This window comes from Capra hircus, chromosome 10 (assembly GCF_001704415.2).
Source record: "Capra hircus breed San Clemente chromosome 10, ASM170441v1, whole genome shotgun sequence".
NCBI classification, from domain to species: Eukaryota; Metazoa; Chordata; class Mammalia; order Artiodactyla; family Bovidae; genus Capra; species Capra hircus.
The window spans coordinates 11982573-12001841 of NC_030817.1; the positions used below are offsets into that span (position 1 = coordinate 11982573).

The following is a 19269-nucleotide window of genomic DNA, read 5'->3' on the forward strand; positions in this document are numbered from 1 at the left end:
GGAATGTGAAGTCAAGTGGGCCTTAGAAAGCACCACTCTGAACAAAGCTGCTGGAGGTGCTGGAACTCCAGTTAAGGTATTTCAAATCCTGAAAGATGATGCTGTGAAAGTGCTGCACTCAATATGCCAGCAAATTTGGAAAACTCAGCAGTGGCCACAGGACTGGAAAAGGGCAGTTTTCATTCCAATCCCAAAGAAAGGCAATGCCAAAGAATGCTCAAACTACCACACAATTGCCCTCATCTCACACACTAGTAAAGGAATGCTCAAAATTCTCCAAGCCAGGCTTCAGCAATATGTGAACTGTGAACTTCCAGATGTTCAACCTGGTTTTAGAAAAGGCAGAGGAACCAGAGATCAAATTGCCAACATCTGCTGGATCATCGAAAAAGCAAGAGAGTTCCAGAAAAACATCTATTTCTGCTTGATTGACTATGCCAAAGCCTTTGACTATGTGGATCACAATAAACTGTGGGAAATTCTGAAAGAGATGGGAATACCAGACCACCTGACCTGCCTCTTGAGAAACCTATATGCAGGTCAGGAAGCAACAGTTAGAACTGGACATGGAATAACAGACTGGTTCCAAATAGGAAAAGGAGTACATCAAGGCTGTATATTGTCACCCTGCTTATTTAACTTCTATGCAATGTACATCATGAGAAAGCCTGGGCGGGAAGAAGCACAAGCTGGAATCAAGAATGCCAGGAGAAATATCAATAACCTCATATATGCAGATGACACCACCTTTATGGCAAAAAGCGAGAGGAACTAAAAAAAAGCCTCTTGATGAAAGTGAAAGAGGAGAGTGAAAAAGTTGGCTTAAAGCTCAACATTCAGAAAACGAAGATCATGGCATCTGGTCCCATCACTTCATGGGAAATAGATGGGGAAACAGTGGAAACAGTGTCAGACTTTATTTTGGGGGGCTCCAAAATCACTGCAGATGGTGACTGCAGCCATGAAATTAAAAGACGCTTATTCCTTGGAAGGAAAAGTTATGACCAACCTAGATAGCATATTGAAAAATAGAGACATTACTTTGCCAACAAAGGTCCGTCTAGTCAAGGCTATGGTTTTTCCAGTGGTCATGCATGGATGTGAGTTTTGTACTGTGAAGAAGGCTGAATGCCGAAGAATTGATGGTTTTGAACTGTGGTGTTGGAGAAGACTCTTGAGAGTCCCTTGGACTGCAAGGAGATCCAACCAGTCCATTCTGAAGGAGATCAGCCCTGGGGTTTCTTTGGAAGGAATGATGCTAAAGCTGAAACTCCCGTACTTTGACCTCATTTGATGAGTTGACTCATTGGAAAAGACTCTGATGCTGAGAGGGATTGGGGGCAGGAGGAAAAGGGGATGACTCAGGATGAGATGGCTGGATGGCATCACAGACTCAATGGACGTGAGTTTGAGTGAACTCCAGGAGATTGTGATGGATAGGGAGGCCTGGCATGCTGTGATCATGGGGTCGCAAAGAGTCGGACATGACTGAGAGACTGAACTGAACTGTGGCAATAAAAACTGTGATTTGGGAAGCACAGAGGACTGTTCTTTGAAGCAGAAAGTAGTTTACCATTTGAAACTATGGTACTTCTACTGAAGGAGTTGACTGAAGTAGATTTTTATAGGGGTATGCACATTCCTAGTGTAAAGCTCAAGGAGAGCTCAATGAATCAATATATCAGTGTGATTTCAACTGTAAGAGGAATAAAAACAATTATGATGCTAGGTAATGAAATAAAATGAGTGTTCCAGGGATCTTCTGTGGACTTTTAGGAAGAATTTTGTATTTTTTTTCCCTAGAATAATAGCAGGTGATTAATAAGACAATTTAGCCATTGCTGTTTGAGGGCTATGGGCCAGTCACTGTGTTTATAATCAGGCAGTTTTATGCAAGTGAGCTCATTTAATTATAGAACAACACTAACAGGAAGGCGATATCATTTCAGTTTCATGGATGAAGTTAAAGTCGTTGCACACTTTACTCAAGGTTTGACAGCTGATAAAGGACAGACCCAGGATTCACAGCCAAGATTTATGAACTAAGCTTTTCTGATTTCAAAACCCATGGCCAAAGTTAAACACACTGGAAAGAGATGGTATAGTCTCAATATTTCCTCATGGAGACAATGAAAAAGTACTTCTATTCATGGACATTAACCAAAGTATCTGAGCAAATGCCACTTAGATCTTAATAACTCTACTATATTACCCATCATCTAGAAATTTTTCTGGCAAGTTTAACATTTTATTAAATCTATACTTCCTTTGCTTACCCCAACTTCTGGCCAAGTTGAATACTTCATGTAAATTATCTGAGACAGGAATAAAAACAGGAACTTTTCATAGTTTAATATCATTAAGCCTCATTATCTATTTCCTTGATAGTCAATAATACAACCATTTCACCAATGAAATTTGAAGGAACAGGGTTAATCATATTTGTTTTTAATTATAACTCTTTAAAGACTGGTAACCAAAATATGGCTATAGCACAGGTATTTAGTTAACCCATGTTTCTAGATCATGATAAAAAATGTAGAGTATCATGGATTATCCAGTTGGCAAAGTAAGCATGTGCTTAAGGAACCAGCATATCAAGGACACCTGAGATATGACAAAGGTTCCAGCTGTAGTGAATGTTACAGAATTTTGTAATCTGAAAATCTAGAAAGAAGCTGTTAAAGTTTAAGCACTCACTTAAATTTGACTTTGGATTTAGTGTTTTTCTGAAAAATTTCAATATGGTAGGAGGCTTGGAAAGAAGCCACCTAAAACTTTCCAGTGCTTCAGATAGGAACATGGTTCTGGAAAACTGTTGAAAGTTTGTTAACTTACAGCAAATACTTTATGTTACCAAACACTTAAAAAAATATAGTATCTAATAATTTGTTTTCAGAATAAAATGCTTCTGTAGTCTTACCTGTTTAGGAAAGTTTTTCCTTCCTGGTTACCTTATTTAAATAATAATGTAATAACAATCATTATGTAAGCAACAATAATCTAAATAATAATGCCTCCGTTGACAGACAATAACTGCTTAGCCCACAAATATATCACTTTTGATAACTTTAGATAAGCAATTAGTAGCAATTCATCATATTTTATTTCACATGAACATGGTCCTAGTTTGCTTAACTTCTCATATGATGATCATATTTAGCCCCAGTGCAAGATCTTTCAATAAATGTTTGGAAAATAAAAATGCATCATCATACAAGGATTGGGAAGAACATTTTATTGCTAAGCATATCCTTGAACGAAAATGCAAATATGAAATAAAAGAGAAAAGGAAAAAAAAAGCAGTAACTTCACAACATCATAAAAGAAATTTCTTAAGAGTTTGCTCATAAAACAACAGGAATATGATAGAAGCTAACATACAGAATGCACATGTTCCCATAAAATTGTCCAAATAGAAACTTACACTAAAAGGAATATAACAAATGTATTTTTACTCAAATAAAAAAATGCAAAGAAAGAAAGCAGGAAATCAGTTCACAAGACCTCAAGACTCCAAGAACAGCAATCTTTTACAGACATCGAGATATAATCAACTTCATATAGGTTGGGCCATTTAGGTTATCTAAAATCGTGCTTTGATACCTCTTTATAATCCCGTCTTTTCCAATGATAACAAAATAATCCAAAACTCTTAACACATTGAAATATCAGATAATGAGGAACACCTCTTTCCATACACATTAGTAAAGGCTACCATCATTGAGATTGCATTTTTTGCCCCACATCTTTAAGATATTTTCTCAAAGTCAAATATTCATGCAACTTACAAAGACCAGCAAGAGTAGATTTCTAAATCTAAACAGCTGATTGATTTTCATCTGTACAAAAGAAACTGTATATATCTGACCCTCCAGAGGACACGTTTCATTTTCGTGTAAATATTCGTCTTGCTTTGTCTCTTGCTTTCGGGTTAGGTATGGCCACAGAACCAGTTTATCGTTTTACTGTACATTGATTCCTCTTTTCAGAAAGAAAGACAACTGGAACAGAAACCAAACAAACGGAAATAAACAAAGGAAAGAACAGTTCTCAAAGCGCTATGTACACAGGTGGCGAAGGAACTATACCAGCAAAAATGTAGTAAAATATGTAAACAAAATCTGAGAAGAGTTTTTTTTTTTTTATTCTCCTTGACACAGTTAACTGTGACAAAACTAAAACTCACACTTTCTTCACATTTTAAGGTTTACTTTTTTGTTGTTTTGTTATTTTCTTTGAAAACAACATTCTCATTCCACTTCAAGATTTTAACAGTTTTCCTGTTTCAGTCATCCCATCAAACATACCATGATAAATATATCTGTATATATATTTATTTATATATATTATACTATTAAATTCCATTTTGTGTGTGTGTGTGTCACAGCAGCTTTATTCATTTGTTATTTATTTATCTTTAGAAAAGATGGGTGAAGGGAGATGTGAGCAAATGGAAGGATAGCGTAATCTGTAAATGTCAGGCTGGAAAATTAAATCACTAGGAAAAACATGATCATGTTGGGGGCGGGGGAAGAGCTATGAGTTTTGCACTCTGTCATGCCATGTTTGGCTTGTGTGACCTTTTGTGGTTCTATCACAAGTTGAACTCCCCTATTGTCTGATTTGATTCCTTAACAGACTTCTTGTATTGTCTTTTCTCTTATATTTGCATGCATTTCAATCAGTCACAGATCCAGCCCACCCCCCCCGGCCCCCTTTCCTAGGAAAGGCTCTGTTTTAATTCGTGGGGCTATCTCCTTTACCTCAGTTTGGCTGGGCTCATGGACAGGAACAATATTGTTAAGTGAAGCCGATAGCTCTGAGAAAACCAGCCCTAACCACATCTGTTCAGGGTTTGGGTGGCAAATTCTGGAATTTGATCCTGAGGGACCAGCTTTTCCAATCAAAACTATCATCCATCCCATGATTTTGCTATGTGTGCAGCAAAGCATCATATAGAAACAGACAACAGATTCTAGAAACACCACAGCCTGGTATGTAGAGTGAACACCATGGTAGCTTTTTGAGTTCATATGGCAACAGTCTCTCTTACTTTTGTTTTCTGAGATTTTGTTTTTCTTCTTCTTAACTTATGTCCAATTATTTTCAAAAAATAATCAAATACCCAAAAGCCATTTTTTTCCCCTCAGATCTTGAAAAGTTACACGCACACTGGCCAGAACCAGATAAGGGTGGGTTTTTGTTGTTTTTAACTTTTTTTTTTCTTTTCTTTTTTTTTGTTTTTTGTTTTTTACATAATTAAACAAACAAACAAAAAAAACATTATTACAGTCAAGCTTCACAAACAGTATTACAGACTCACTTGGAGTTATGGAACAAGTAAGCCATGAAGTCTTCTACCTTGGGTAAAAGGTCCTCAAGAGAAGGAAGCTTCCAAGTCTGCGAAAAGTTGGGGGGCCGGGCGGGGTGGGGGGGGGCGGCGGGGAGCCACCTGCTCGCTCCAGCGTGCGAAAGTGTGTGCTGGCTGACACAGCAGGGCAGAAAGAACTTTCTGTCTCCGAGCGGCGACTGTGTCAAAGAAGCCCGTGGCTTGCGCCTTCTCGGTTAGGTGCATCTTGGTGTTCTGTTCACGAATGATTTTCCCCACCGGAGTCACGGTCCACACAGCCCCGTCTCCTGGGACAGTTCTGACCCCTGCGGAATGCTCAGGTTGCCAAGTACACGCGCGCCTGTGGGCAGAGGAGCGACCCGGGCTCAGCTTCGCGCGCCGGGAGCGGCGGCGTGGCGCCTACACGTAGTACTCCTTGTCCTTGTTTTTCTGTTTCTTGTGGCCGCCCTTCGAGCTCGGTGGCTTCTCCTTGAGCAGGGTGCCGTTGCTCTGCGCCGAGTTGCTGATGTAGTTCCGCGTCTCGTCCACCTGGTAGGAGCCCTCGTCCCTGTTCCTGTACTTGTACATGGCGTACAGGAGGATCAAGATGCAGAGGGCGGCTGCAGCCACAATGCCGACGACCATCCCTGTTGTGCTGCTGGACTCGCGGATCACCTCTGAGGCCCCCGGGACCCGTCTGACTCCCGGCTCCGTGGGGTTTGCTGTGGGCACATTACGGAACATGGGGGAAGTAATTAGTGGGCTCTTCAGTTTGGTGCTGTCTAGCTCATAGGCAGTGGGCAACGGAAGCAAGACTAGATCAGGCTGGGGTTTGAGCTCACGGTTATTCATTTTGCCAGCTGGCAATTTGGGCACCATCCCAGACGAGGAGGAAGCTGTGAAGCGGATCAGCTCAGGGGACAAAGATGTGGTAGTAGTCCTACTAGTTTCGGAGGCTTTGTTAGGTCTAAAGTCCTTGGATTCCCACTTGGGCGCATGTGCTTTGTAGCCACCTTCGAAGATTGAAGTGGAAAGACTCTTATCTGTTACCAAGGAGAAGGTGGTGTAAAAATCTTCATCATCAGTAGGGGGCAGGTTAGAGTCAAAGGTTTCCCCTGAGCCATACCCAGATATCACCAAGCCATCATCATCACAACCATCGCTGCCTTGGTCCGACAAGCAAGGTAACCCCGCCTCAGAGGTCATAGACAGGGAATCTTTGGTGGTCTCAATAATGGTGAGGAGGGGGCGGAAGGTAGGGGGGAGTGTAATGGAAGGTGCAGGAGTAGCAATAGGAGGGGTAGCTAAAGGGTCTTCTACAAGAAGAGGGATAACTAATTCACCTCCTGGGATGGAAAAGAAAAAAGAGAAACAGAATTAGTACATTTGGAGAAACACAAGTCACAGCCGTGCTCAGTAAATGCCGTTCATAGGTCACATCTCAGAAATGATGAGAGCCTTGGATGTACATCCAGACCCTCTCTACTTGCAGCCTAATCGTTCTAGGCTGATCCAGAGCCCATGGTATGCCTCTTGCCACCAAAACCTGAAATTCATAGAGTGAGGGCTTAGATATTTAAAGATACTCTCAAGTAATCATTTAGATAGAATTCAAATAGGCTTTTTTCCAGGATCTGCTTATGGGATGATGACATTTAACTACACCATTGCAGATACTCACCATCAATTGTGCGTGTGTGTGTGTGTGTACTTGAACACATGCATGTGATTAATCTGAGCATTTCTTTATTTTCTTCTTGCTGCTGCTGCTGCTAAGTCGCTTCAGCCGTGCCCGACTCTGTGTGACCCCATAGACAGCAGCCCATCAGGCTCCTCTGTCCACGGGATTCTCCAGGCAAGAATACTGCGGTGGGTTGCCATTTCCTTCTCCAAGGCATGCATGCATGCTAAGTTGCTTCAGTCGTGTCCGACTCTGTGCGACCCCATGGACAGCAGCCCACCAGGCTCCTCTGTCCATGGGATTCTCCAGGCAGGAATGCTGGAGTGGGTTGCCATTTCCTTCTCCAATTTTCTTCTTGGGTTTCTACTTATTTGCTCCCATTAGGATGAGAATGACAGATCTTCCAGGTCACTGAGATCAAGATCAAGGAACACAAAAGAGCTCATCTTCAGTATTTTATAAGTTGCTACTTTTCATTTCACATTTATCAAGTGTAGGCTTTGTTTAGTATAAGCTAAGTAAGGGGAACTTACAGAGGTTGGACATGTTCATACAACAGGCCTATTTTGACTATGCTGTTCCAGAAATTCCTCTGACTATAAAACAACAACTTGCTTTGTATTGGTCTAATGTTATATTCATACATTGCTTTTATGTTATATGCAATATATGCTGAGCAGACACTAGATTTTAAAAATACCTAGGCTATATATCCATGACTTACTGGAAACTTACTTTTAGATCCAGAAATGTAGAGAGAGCAAAGTGAATTTTTAAGATCAGTGATTCTTGTTTCGAGTGGTAGATACTTATCAGTGTACCCACAGACCCTCCTCACCACCCTTATACTAGGACTAGGTCAGGAAAGGAAGGTCAGGAGAGTTCATTAAATTATAGTCCGTGGAAATCATGGTTATCACAAATATTCTGTGGTGGCTGTTACTCACCTAAATGTAGGGCCAAGCTTATTATTCCTGTATGTAAAGCAAGATAATCCTGTGTCTCTTTATAGTGTTATTTTCAAACAGAGAAAGAATCTCTGGAAGTCACAGTTCATGTCTTCTGTTAAATTTATTTAAAAAGTTATTTCAACTACTGTTTTTTAAAAATCTTCTAGCAGAGACAGCATGATGAGTCCCTGGCCCAGTTAATCAGCTTTCACCCACGTCAGAAGCTTTCATTCTCTGTCAGAGAAACTGAGTGAGAGGTTGGCAACAGTGTACCTGATGCGTATCATATGGAACGGAAGGCACAAGAGAGCATGGGACCGTCATTCCTGACCTACTCAACGATGTTACATAAGTGGGGAAATAAAACAAGAACCTTTCTGAGAATCTCAAGATGATATTTTGGCCTGTGCTCTAAACCCCAAGCTTCTCTTCTAGCGCTCAGAGTTTGCAGCTATTGAGCAACCGATTTTTGCAGATTTTACAAAGCTTAGGCTTGCTTTCCTGGGCTAGCAGGCCTATGTTTTTTTCCTTTATTTTTTTTTTTTTTTTACATTGTGACCATATATAATTCATATGTCTTGCAACTTATTTAATGCATAATTTACACACTTTTTCTAGTTTTTATAAGTGGAATTTAGAATACAGGCCCCCAGAGGTAAGCCAGTCTTAAAACTAACCCCGAGGTGCCTCCTTTTCCCCCTGTTCTTCCAGCCCCGAGTGTTATATTTAAGGTGATGGAAGCAGGCAGTGTTTGAGTAAGGAAAGTGCAGTGAGAACAAAGGAGTGAAGGCTCATGCAGTCTGCTTAAAGATTCCCTTAGGATTGCTCAGAATGATTTCACTTGCCTTTGGAGGACAAGGCAGGATTTTCGTACCCATCTTACCCAGAACAAAGGTTTTAGTGTGGGTGTTCTTTTCTGGCACAAATATGGAGAGTCATTTGCGTTTTAGAGCAAGGATAAAAGTCAACCCAATATATATTAAGGGGAAAATAAACTGGGATAAAGGGCAAGGAATGACTGATTTGTTGGGAGGCAAAGTCCTGGGACAGATGATTAAATGCAAAGGCAAATTGTTAAGTAGGATGTGAGTGTCCCTTTAAGTGAGATGAAGATCACTGTCTTCCTGATTACAGAGTGGCATTCATTTGCACTTTCAGTGTGCCATCTGTGACACCCAACTGGAGTCTTAACGTTTGCCTGTTTTTCCCCCCTGTCTTTTCAATCCTAGCTAAAGCTTCCAGAGTGTCTTTGTTGTTTAAAAAACCTACAACATCTACACGCTGCTCATTCTGCAGTTGAATCACTTCCACTTTCCTTTGCGTTTCACTTCTCATTCAACACCCTGAAGTGAGCATCTCTCTTGGAGCAGGAAAAAAAAAAGTGAAATTCATCCTTTTCATGATGGGAAGGAAAGAAGGTCTGGAAGCTTACTAATTAACAAAGAGCTTCTAAAAGTTGATGCGGCCCTTTTGTGAGATGGTAAAAGCTTATTTCAGAACTAAAATGATGGGTAGGCTGGTGCAGAGTTTTAATAACAGAATCTGTTAAAATTGTTAATCCTCAATTTTCTTGGCCATGCTACTATTAATCCTAGTAGTAGTGATAAAAATGATAAATTATGCCCCTCTTAAGGGCTTTTGAGCCTAAAACCTGGTAATGCTTTATCAATGAAATTGTAGAAACTTCCGTAGCTCCCCTGCCCTTGCAACTCAAGGAATTGGAAGAATGTCTTTAGTTTAAAAGGGAGTCCACTGGGGTGTAGGAGTTGGTGTTATAAAGGGGAATTAGAGTGAACATAGGTGGAAATTTTTAGATAACAGTAAACAGGAAAGGTGCCTGGGACAAGTATATGCCATTTTTATATCAAATTTTATATTTAAGATGACTCTAGGGTCCAGATGAGTCCAAGGGCTCTCACATCATTTGAGATAAACAGACGAGGCATGTGTTTCTCCCATCATTAGATCCTTACTAGAAATGACTTCGACTGCAGAGGGCTACTTAAGATTTCATGTTTATTTGTGTTAATCCAAAGTGACTATCCTCAGAAATGTAGGAGCAGCTGATAACTTTTTTCACTGCCCAAAGACCATGAGGTCAGTGATCTCTCAGATGGCCATGCTTACAAAAGGATTCACAGAAGCAACAAGCTTAAAGTCATCAGGAGCTGCTGGCAGAGTATTACAAAACCTGTAATCCATCAAACTCTCATTTCCTATTCTGTCCCCAGAACTCTTCTTTGGTTTGGAATAAGAACTATCTGTTTTCCTTAAAGTTAGCATTTTAAATCAGGAATATATACTCTTTTTTGACAGGGTTGTGCTCTTCTTTAAACCAGAGAGATCACTAGGGATATAAAAGGTCTATTTTAGCCCTGAAGGCTGCCCTGCTTTTTTGCTTTATGAGTGTATTTATAGATATATAATTCATGCGTCTAGGGCTGATATTCAGCAAAAGGGGCTCTCTGCCATTGGAAAAGACAGTCTATTAAAAATTTAATAGAACTCTTCTGAACTGTGAGAATGTTGTAGGTGATAGTGATGTGGTGGGTCATCTCAAAACACAAGAAGAGAAGCAGAAAGTTTTAATATGGCTCCAACCTTTGCCTCTCTGGAGATATTTGGGTCTTAGAAGTCACAAAAATATGAAAACCAGTGTCACTGAAGAATGAGACTCTGGGAGAAGACACCATGCTCCAAGTCCTTAAATTTCTTTTTATCTGTGTTTAGGTTCTTTACCTCATCTCTTATTTGCATTTTTCTAATTCTCTGCTGGGAAACTCACGCACAGTGGGGAGAAGTCATTTTTCCCCACCAAATTAGTTATTGAATTGTATTCATTTAGTCATTTGGTGCCGCAGAAGTGTATACTTGTAACACATCCATATCTGGAAACTTGGAATTGTGAAGCTCTTCTTCAACTGTCCTCAGGAAAAATAGTCATGGATAGACATGGCAAGTCCCTGGGGAGCAGACACCGGAAAAATTCAAGTGTCTCAAAGGGACTTAGTTTTTTAAAGAGTATTTTAATGAGATGAGAATCTTTAGGCAGGACATTTTCCCCCTATTTTATCTGAAATGGATTTGATTCCAAAAGGCTACAGAGTCTATTCTTTTCAAGATGTGTCCAGATAAGATGAGCAATAGCCCCTTGATATCATCGCATGGGTGTGCATGCTAAGTCACTTCAGTCGTGTCTGACTCTTTGCGACCCCATGGACTGTAGCCTACCAGGCTCCTCTGTCCATGGGACTCTCCAGGAAAGAATACTGCAGTGGGTTGCCATGCCCTTCTCCAGGGGATCTCCCCAGCCCAGGAGTCGAACCTACATTTCCTGCATTGGCTAGTGGGTCCTTTACCACTAGCACCATCTGGGAAGTGTAGAAGAAGGAATGTCTTGTGGAGTTTTTCATCTGCACATTGGTTAAGAGTTTTGCCTTTGAAATCACTCAGACTTAAGTTAGCATCACAGTTTTCTGGTTTCCTAGCCCCATGAAGTGGTCAAATTTATTAAATTCTTTGTAAAATGGAAATAATAACACAGCTTACCTCAAGCCATCAGTGTAAATAATGATTCATGTTAGTGTCACTTAAAATAGATGTTAAGTATTTAGCACAGAGATGACTGCTATTCTAATATGCTAGCTCTTAGTAATATTTCTATTAGGTATTTTGGGCCTATAAACACTGATACTGTTGATTACCTTTTTCTGACCATTTTTAACAGAGTAGTCTCATGCTGAGGTAGAAGTATAATAATATAGGATCTAGATAATTAAGGCTATTTTTAATGCAGTGTTTGACGAATGTTATAATAACTCCAAGAGCTTGTATTTAAAAGAAATGACTAGCCTTATATCAAATGGACTTAGGCATCTTCAACAAAAACAAAAGGTTTCAATTAGATAAAATAGCACTCCATTTAGGAGGTTCTTAGTTTTAAACCTAAACTATCATCCAACATATCAACACTATATACTCATATAAACCAAGGCAGATAAGACTCACTCACAGATGCTGCGGTATTAGAGTCATATCCCTTATCCACGCTTCAGTTTGATATTTTTGCAATAGTAATACTAATACCTAAAGTTAGAGTGAAGCAAGTAACGTCTTCATTTAAAAATTCTATAGCACTTCTTGCTGACCTTATGTTTCCTGAAATGCGTAACTGATCCAAATACCTTTAAGGGCAAGGGGTATTCTCATGGTAGAGTCACACAAAATGGTAGTACCTACCAAAAACATTTCCTAAATAAAACTTGAGGTGTGAAAATCATCATGTTTCTTCTTGAGAGAATCCTAGGATCCTTTTAAAGCTTACCTGATTAAATCCCTGAGAGAAATGGCAAATATTAATAGAAAGGGAAAAGGACAGACAGACAGGAGGACAGGAGGTTGGGTGCTTACTGTGCATGGGTGTCTCTCACCATTGTTAAGGCAGCATTAACGATGCTTTGGAAGGCAGCATTCTCATATTATCATAGGACAATACTTAAGAAATCTGAGATTCATGATGTCTCTTTTCTCAATCAGTCTGATTTTGCAGTTTTCAGTGATGGTGATATTTTAATCCTGGATAAAACAAACTCTACCATAGTCACTTGAGAGTATCTTATTTCCCCTGTGCTGAAGGAAAATAAAATCAGGGACTGATTTTCCCAAATGTTTTCTAAGGAGTTAAATTAGGATGTAATTACCACTAAAACACTTGTCGTTAACTCAATTAATTTTCTTCTAGGGTACAGGCCTCCCATAGGTTGTATCTAATTTCATATCCCACTGTAGAAACTACCATTACTTTCAAAGCTTTAAAAGTTGGTTCAGGCAAAGAGGTCAGGCTTCCCTTGGATGGTAAGAACAATTTACGTATACCTTTCCACCAAGAGTAGAATTCACATCGATTATTAGGAGCAATTCAGCACAAAACATAACAGTGAAAATTAAGCAAATAGACACAAATGAAATAAAACATTTACTATTATCTTAAAAAATCATAGAGTAGAAAATAAAATCAACTTCAGGGCCAAAGTAAGCTAGAGGGAAAGAGAGCAAATAACATCAACATCAAGGCATTCACAATATAAGGAAGGACAGAAAGAAAAATAAAAGCAAATAAAAAAATACAGGTTGTTGTAGAGAAAACAAAGAAAGAAATCATTTCCATATAGACAAAATAATTAAAAAAAAAAAGCATACTGTATTAATTTATAGTCAACTTACATCAACAAATTGCCCGCATGTTTTTTGGCATGAAAGAAAAATTTACAAAAGAAAGTTGTGTAAGAATGCTCTTGGACAAATAGAATTGCCACATTCTTGTAACTTGCTTTTTTTTGTTGTCATTTCTTTTAAAACTTTTGAGCAAAATGTCTAATTTTCAAATATAATAATTTACAACAGAGGATGATACAGGAGGCAACAACACATACATCCACACCACATAACATGAAAAGAAAAAACATCTGCACTTTATCAATTTTTTTTTTTTTTTTACTTTCAGGGGCTTGGGAGGGCATCAGTTTTGAATTTGAAATTATTCTGATTGCGATGATTAAAGAAAACTTAAAAAAAAACCTGTTCAATTTTATAATTTGCCTTTAAAAAAATCTAAGAATCTAGAGAGTTTTGAATGAATTTCTGCATTAATATAGGTTCTCAGATATATATTGAGCTTAAATCTTTTTGTCTTTTTTGGACAAGTTCTAGGATTTCTTTATTTGAAGGGGATGGATGACAGCACATAAATTTGAACAATGCGAAAGAAAGGAGGGGGATGGGAAGGGAAGATGCAGAAAGGGTAGGGTCGCATCTATGAGTGTACTACACAAGAGATGAAGATGATGGGAGTAAATGTGTAAGTGAGTCGCCATGTCCATGTAAGGGCGGCACGGAGTGATCTAGCTGCATTAGAGCTTCTGGCTGTAAGGAAGGGATGGGCAATATACAAAAACAAATGAGCCTACACATGCCCATCTACAGATATAAAGAACAGAACTCTAACACTGACAATCTCACACACCCTAAGCTGCAACTTCTTCAACATGCAATTATTCCAAAAACCATTACAGTTGCATTAAAGATTTTCCAATAATAAAAACAGTTAAACTTTTGTCCCTACTAAAAGTAGCCAAGATACATGAAATAATCATAGTAGTAATAATAATAATACTTATAATAATGATCAGAAGGTTAAAAGCAAAAACAAGGAGACTAGGTTTATGCATTCAAGTTGAAAAACTTCAACGGCAGCCACACAGCCCCATCGAGAGTTAGGGGAGGGGTTAGAGATCTTCCTATGTGACTGAAAGACAAAGTTGTGCAGGGAGCCTGCTGGCTGGGTCGTTCATTACTTCCTTCTGTAGGAAGGGTACTGTCTGAGTGATGTCACCCATCTTCCCCATTCCACCCATGGTGCGTGTGATTCTGGTGAGACTGGGCTTATGTTAAAGATGTGGCTGTGGGGATTCTGCAGCTGAAGTTGTTCCACATTTAAAGAGGGAGTGGGGGAAAGTTGCAGAAAACAATTCATAACTTTTTTTTTTTGTCATAGTTTTGGATAAAACCAAATCTAAAGATCCAGCAATTAAAAAGAAACACATCAATATATATATAGATAGATAGATATAGTACAAAAAGCACTTAATTCCCAAATAAGAAGGGAGCAAAGAACAAAAAATAATTTAAAGAAAAAAGTAGTTCACACACTTTCAGAGATGAACAACCAGATGCACACGCTGAGGAGGCACAGACAGAGCAGTCAGGGGACACTTTTTTTTTGTTGTTGTTGTTGTTTTGTATTTTCTGGCTTATCAATTCCCCTTTTGGAGATAGCCAACATTAAAAACAAATTTTGCATTTTCTTTGAAAAAGAAAGTTTGCATTTTCTTAACTTTTTTTTTTTTTTTAAATAAAAAGGGCGTGCAGTCTGGATGTACGTCCTAAGTAGACATTTGAGAGAGAAAAAAAGAGGCTAAGACTGACAAATGGGTAATTGTCTATTATCCTGTCACTGCAGGAATGCTAACCAAGTTAATACATGCTAAAAGTAAGTTGCATTTAGGGAAAATAGAAAAACAGAACAGCAAGCTAGGGTTGGGAAGAGGTCAGCAAGACAAATTTGAGAGTAGGAGAAAGGTATTGGATTTAGTTTCATGCCTTTCCAGTAGGGGCAGAGGGCATCCCAAGACTTCTGGCCAATTGCATTCTTGTAAGCATGTGTGTGGATATGTGTTCATGTGTTGGGCGTTGAAGTAGAGCGTGTAGAGGCAGCAACTGAGGTAAAAAAATATCCATGAGTTCGTGGGTTCTGCTCTAGGAAACTTTGCCCTGATTCATTCACAATCTCAGAAGGCACATTTTGTAAGACATACAGGGGTCATCATTAACACGGCTCCATGTACGTGTTCTTGGGCTTAGCCGAATTGACAGGGCACATGTGTGACAATTGTGGTCATCAAATGCACCTGATAAATGGAGAGTTTGGAGCTTTCCCTAAGTAACAGGAGCAAACCCCCGCTCTCCAGGCCTCTGCTCCGAAAGAGCACAGTGCCACAGAGTCAGTAAGCTATAGGATCGTCAGGCAATGAAGGTAGCTTATTTGAAGGACACTGGGGGAACCTGTGCCTGTCTCCTAGAGACTGTGGGAAACAAAATGCTCCATTCAACCTACAGTGACAGAAAGAAAAGAGAAAATGTGTGTGTGTGTGTGTGTGTGTGAGAGAGAGAGAGAGAGAGAGAGAGAGAGAGAGAGAGAGAGAGAGAGAGAGAGAAGATAGGGCAGAAAGGACCATGGGGAAAGAGTTTTTAGAAATGGCCTCAGCCTCTACTGGAAGAGATCACAAGAATTACACTAATTAGTTTGTCCCTGTGAGAACATTAATGGTCAACCAAGGACTGGGAAACCCGGGTAGGAGAACCACAGAGGTGAGACACTTGAGAGCATCTGGTTCTGAAGCCAATTCCAACTACTCCTAAGAAGCTTTTTGGGGTGACTTTGACAAATAGAATACATTTGTGAGGAGGAGTCAGACTTTTGTCCCCTATGGGACGCCCCTTTTATTATTTTATTTTAAAATGATCATAGTAATGTGTCCCCATGGGTCAGTCCGTACCAAGATTTTTAGTCTCTGGTTTTATGTGAATTGTTATTCTAGGAACTTCACAAAGTACAGCTGGAAGTTTTAGGAGGAGGGGAAAAAAATCCCAAAAATATAGGAAAAGAAAAACCCTTGTTGCCATTTAGTTAAATTTTTTGGAATAATTATACTTTTAACATTGAATTTTATTGTATGACAAAACCCTATAAATGTTAATATTGCCTCACAAGGCATCAATTAACTTCTGGAGAACAAAGTTTTAATAACATTCACATGAGCTATTTTTTGTTTCATGGGCAATTTTGTAGGAAACATAGTGATATAAATCTGAGGTATGTCCAGGTATCATACTCCTGTAAAATGAGAGGTGTTTTGAAGAAGATCCATCAGCAATTTGAGTCTCCTAAGGTTTATACTGAGTAATTTACCTATTTCAAAATTGCCTGTTTTAAAGCTTATATAAGTAGGACACCATTTACTTTCTGGAAATCACTGGTTTAAACAATTGAACATACCAAAATTTACGGTTGTCATTTTGCAAATAAAATAATATATGTATTTTTTAAACCCATGGAAGCCAGTTTCAAATGAAGCCAACACAGTGCTATATCAGTGCATATACGGTTTAGAAGTCAACCAGCAGTTAATACACACAACGCTTGTCTGATGTCTAATATAAGATAGAAAATAACTTTGCGAGTAGCTCATAATCAGGTCACAACTTCATTTTCATATTTCATTAGATAGCTACACTAGGTTTTTATTACCAATAACTGCATGGTTCTCTGTATATGCCTCTGCTGAGTGTTAAGAATGCTTTGGGATTATATTCCATTGAGAACAAATAATACAATAATTTGACTTGAAATAGCATATTTTGATGTGACATTTTAATCCCACTATGTCCTAATAACTGTCTAACTGCAAAATCTGACTTTTAAGAACATCAAATGCAGTAAGATGGAGTTACTCCGAATGCATCTCAGAAAGTGCACTTGTTTTGAAGAAATATGTTTCTCAGCTGCCTGTGGTTGTACCTGAGAAGCCCAAAGAATACTGAAGGAATTCAAGGTGCAAACCCGCCTCTCTGGCAGAGTGGGTCCTGCTCGATAAGGACACTGTCTTCAGTGTGCACAGGTGAGATCCCAGAGGAAAGTCCAAATGAATTATTTTATATAACCTCCAAGATGGAAAAGAGCCCAGAATACCATCAAGCCCAATACTCAGAATTGTATTCTATATTAATGATCTGCTTGCTAAATAAAAGCAACTTTTTATACTTAAGAAAAAAGATAGGATAAAACATTACAAAAGGTAGTACTACATTTTCAAACCTCACAAGGTAGGACGTTTACATATAGAAGGACCTTGAATTAATGACTTCTTCCCCTATGTTTACAAAACCCTTAACTTGTACCTGCAGCTCTGTCCTCTAATCTCCATTCTTTTCTGTGAACCTACTGCATTCTATACGGATTTTCAAAGACTCCAATGCTCCATTTCATTTAATTTGTTTTCTTCTCACTTTCAGCCAGATTCTAAGAACTTTAGGGTGAGAATATTGCATCTTTTTATCTTTATTTTTCCAACTAACCAAAATACTAATAATCATTCAAACATTTTTGAATGAACTAATGAATGACTATCATTAACTGCTTTTTATTTTTTCACCCCTACACTAGCCTAGAGCTTTCCATAGAGGAATTAAAATCTCATATCAAAAGTGGCTCCCCTTGTACCTGAAATCTAGTATATGGGACAGAAGTCTTAGAGCCTGGAGACCTGAGTTCCAATCTTGATTGTATTACCTACTATGCTAGTTTGTTAGGACATGGAAAAGTCAGTTAATCCCCCTGAGTTTGTTTCTTCCTGTGTAATATGGAGATTATAATGTCTGGTTAATTAACCTACCTCAAAGGGTAAGTTTATACAACTGAGACTTTGAATGTGAAAGAGCTTATAAATTATAAAGGGCTCTTCAAATGTTTGCTACTATTTTCTTCAAAGTCGACACTGTAGCATCAACTATAAAATGAGGGTGTCCCAGACCGTGGAGATTAGCACTACTCCAAGCGTGACACTTGGAGTATGTGCTTCAGCTTATTCATCAAACAAATAATAGCCTCAGTCAAAAATCTTAACATAAGTAGTATTACTACTGTGCTGTGCTTAGTCACTCAGTCATGTCCAACTCTTGAGACCCCATGGACTGTGGCTCACCAGGGTCCTCTGTCCACAGAATTCTCCAGGCAAGAATATTGCAGTGGGTTGCCATTCCCTTCTCCAGGCAATCTTGCCAACCCAGGGATCAAACTCCGGTCGCCTGCCTTGCAGGCAGATTCTTTACCATCTGAACCACCAGGGAAGCCCCTGTTGAACTTCTCTTGAATTCCTGTTCCACCTCTCCAGCAGTGCTAAATTCTTAAAGCTTGATTAGTTCATATTTCAGTGGTGAATTGTTATTTCTGCGTATAATTTTATAGTTACTTTGTTTCACTCTTCTGTGGGTTAGAGTTAAGCTCCAAAGAGGTCATACTGAGATATGTTCCCATAGGAACACTTTTTATCAAGTCATGTGATTTGATACAAGTTACTCCTCACCCCAATCCCTGGAATCTCAGTTTGCTCATTTACAAAATCAGAAAGACAAGTCCTTTTTAGCTCACAGATGTATGTAAATTTAAGTAAAATTACTTTGGAAACTATGCAATATTTGATTCAAATGGAAGAAGATGTTATTCGCTATATCCTAAGAGTTCAATGCCACTTGTCACTACTGAAGAAACCAATTAGGATAGTGACAAGGGTGGGTTTCTCATCAAATTCACTTGGAAAAACATATCCCAACAAGGATATGGGGTATAAGATGAGGATATGAAGGGATGGAAGGTCAAAGTAGCATTTTAGCTCTTTTCTTCCAGAAGAATTAATACTGGTTAAGATATACAAAAGAGAAAACCCACTTAAGAAATTTCCAGGAATTAATATTTTTATTTTCATTTTGTTTGAATGGTAATCAGGTATTAGTACAAGTAATTCTGTCTTCAGGATATTACAAGCTCCTTGATGCACAAGCTGAATCTTTCTAATTATTTTATGTTTTTTTAAATCCGTCTAACACAGAGCAGGGCACACCTCAGGTCTTTAGTACATATTTGTTGAATTCAGCTACAAAATATAGAACAACTTGCAACACTTGGATCTCTG

The 19269-nt window shown here is 38.9% G+C and overlaps 1 protein-coding gene across 12 annotated transcripts in view; it reads right to left on the reverse strand.

Moving 5' to 3' along the window:
• NRXN3 (neurexin 3) overlaps positions 3224-19269 on the reverse strand; it is a 1815686-nt gene continuing 1799640 nt past the window's right edge. For 5 of the 12 annotated variants that reach the window (XM_018053902.1, XM_018053900.1, XM_018053901.1 and 2 more), the window contains one exon: positions 3224-6375. In XM_018053902.1, the coding sequence (XP_017909391.1) occupies positions 5753-6375 (623 nt within the window). In that variant the 3' untranslated portion in view covers positions 3224-5752. Of the gene's footprint in view, positions 6679-13191; positions 13886-19269 lie in introns of those variants that run through there. The other 7 variants (XM_018053908.1, XM_018053904.1, XM_018053903.1 and 4 more) reach the window with 3 other exon arrangements.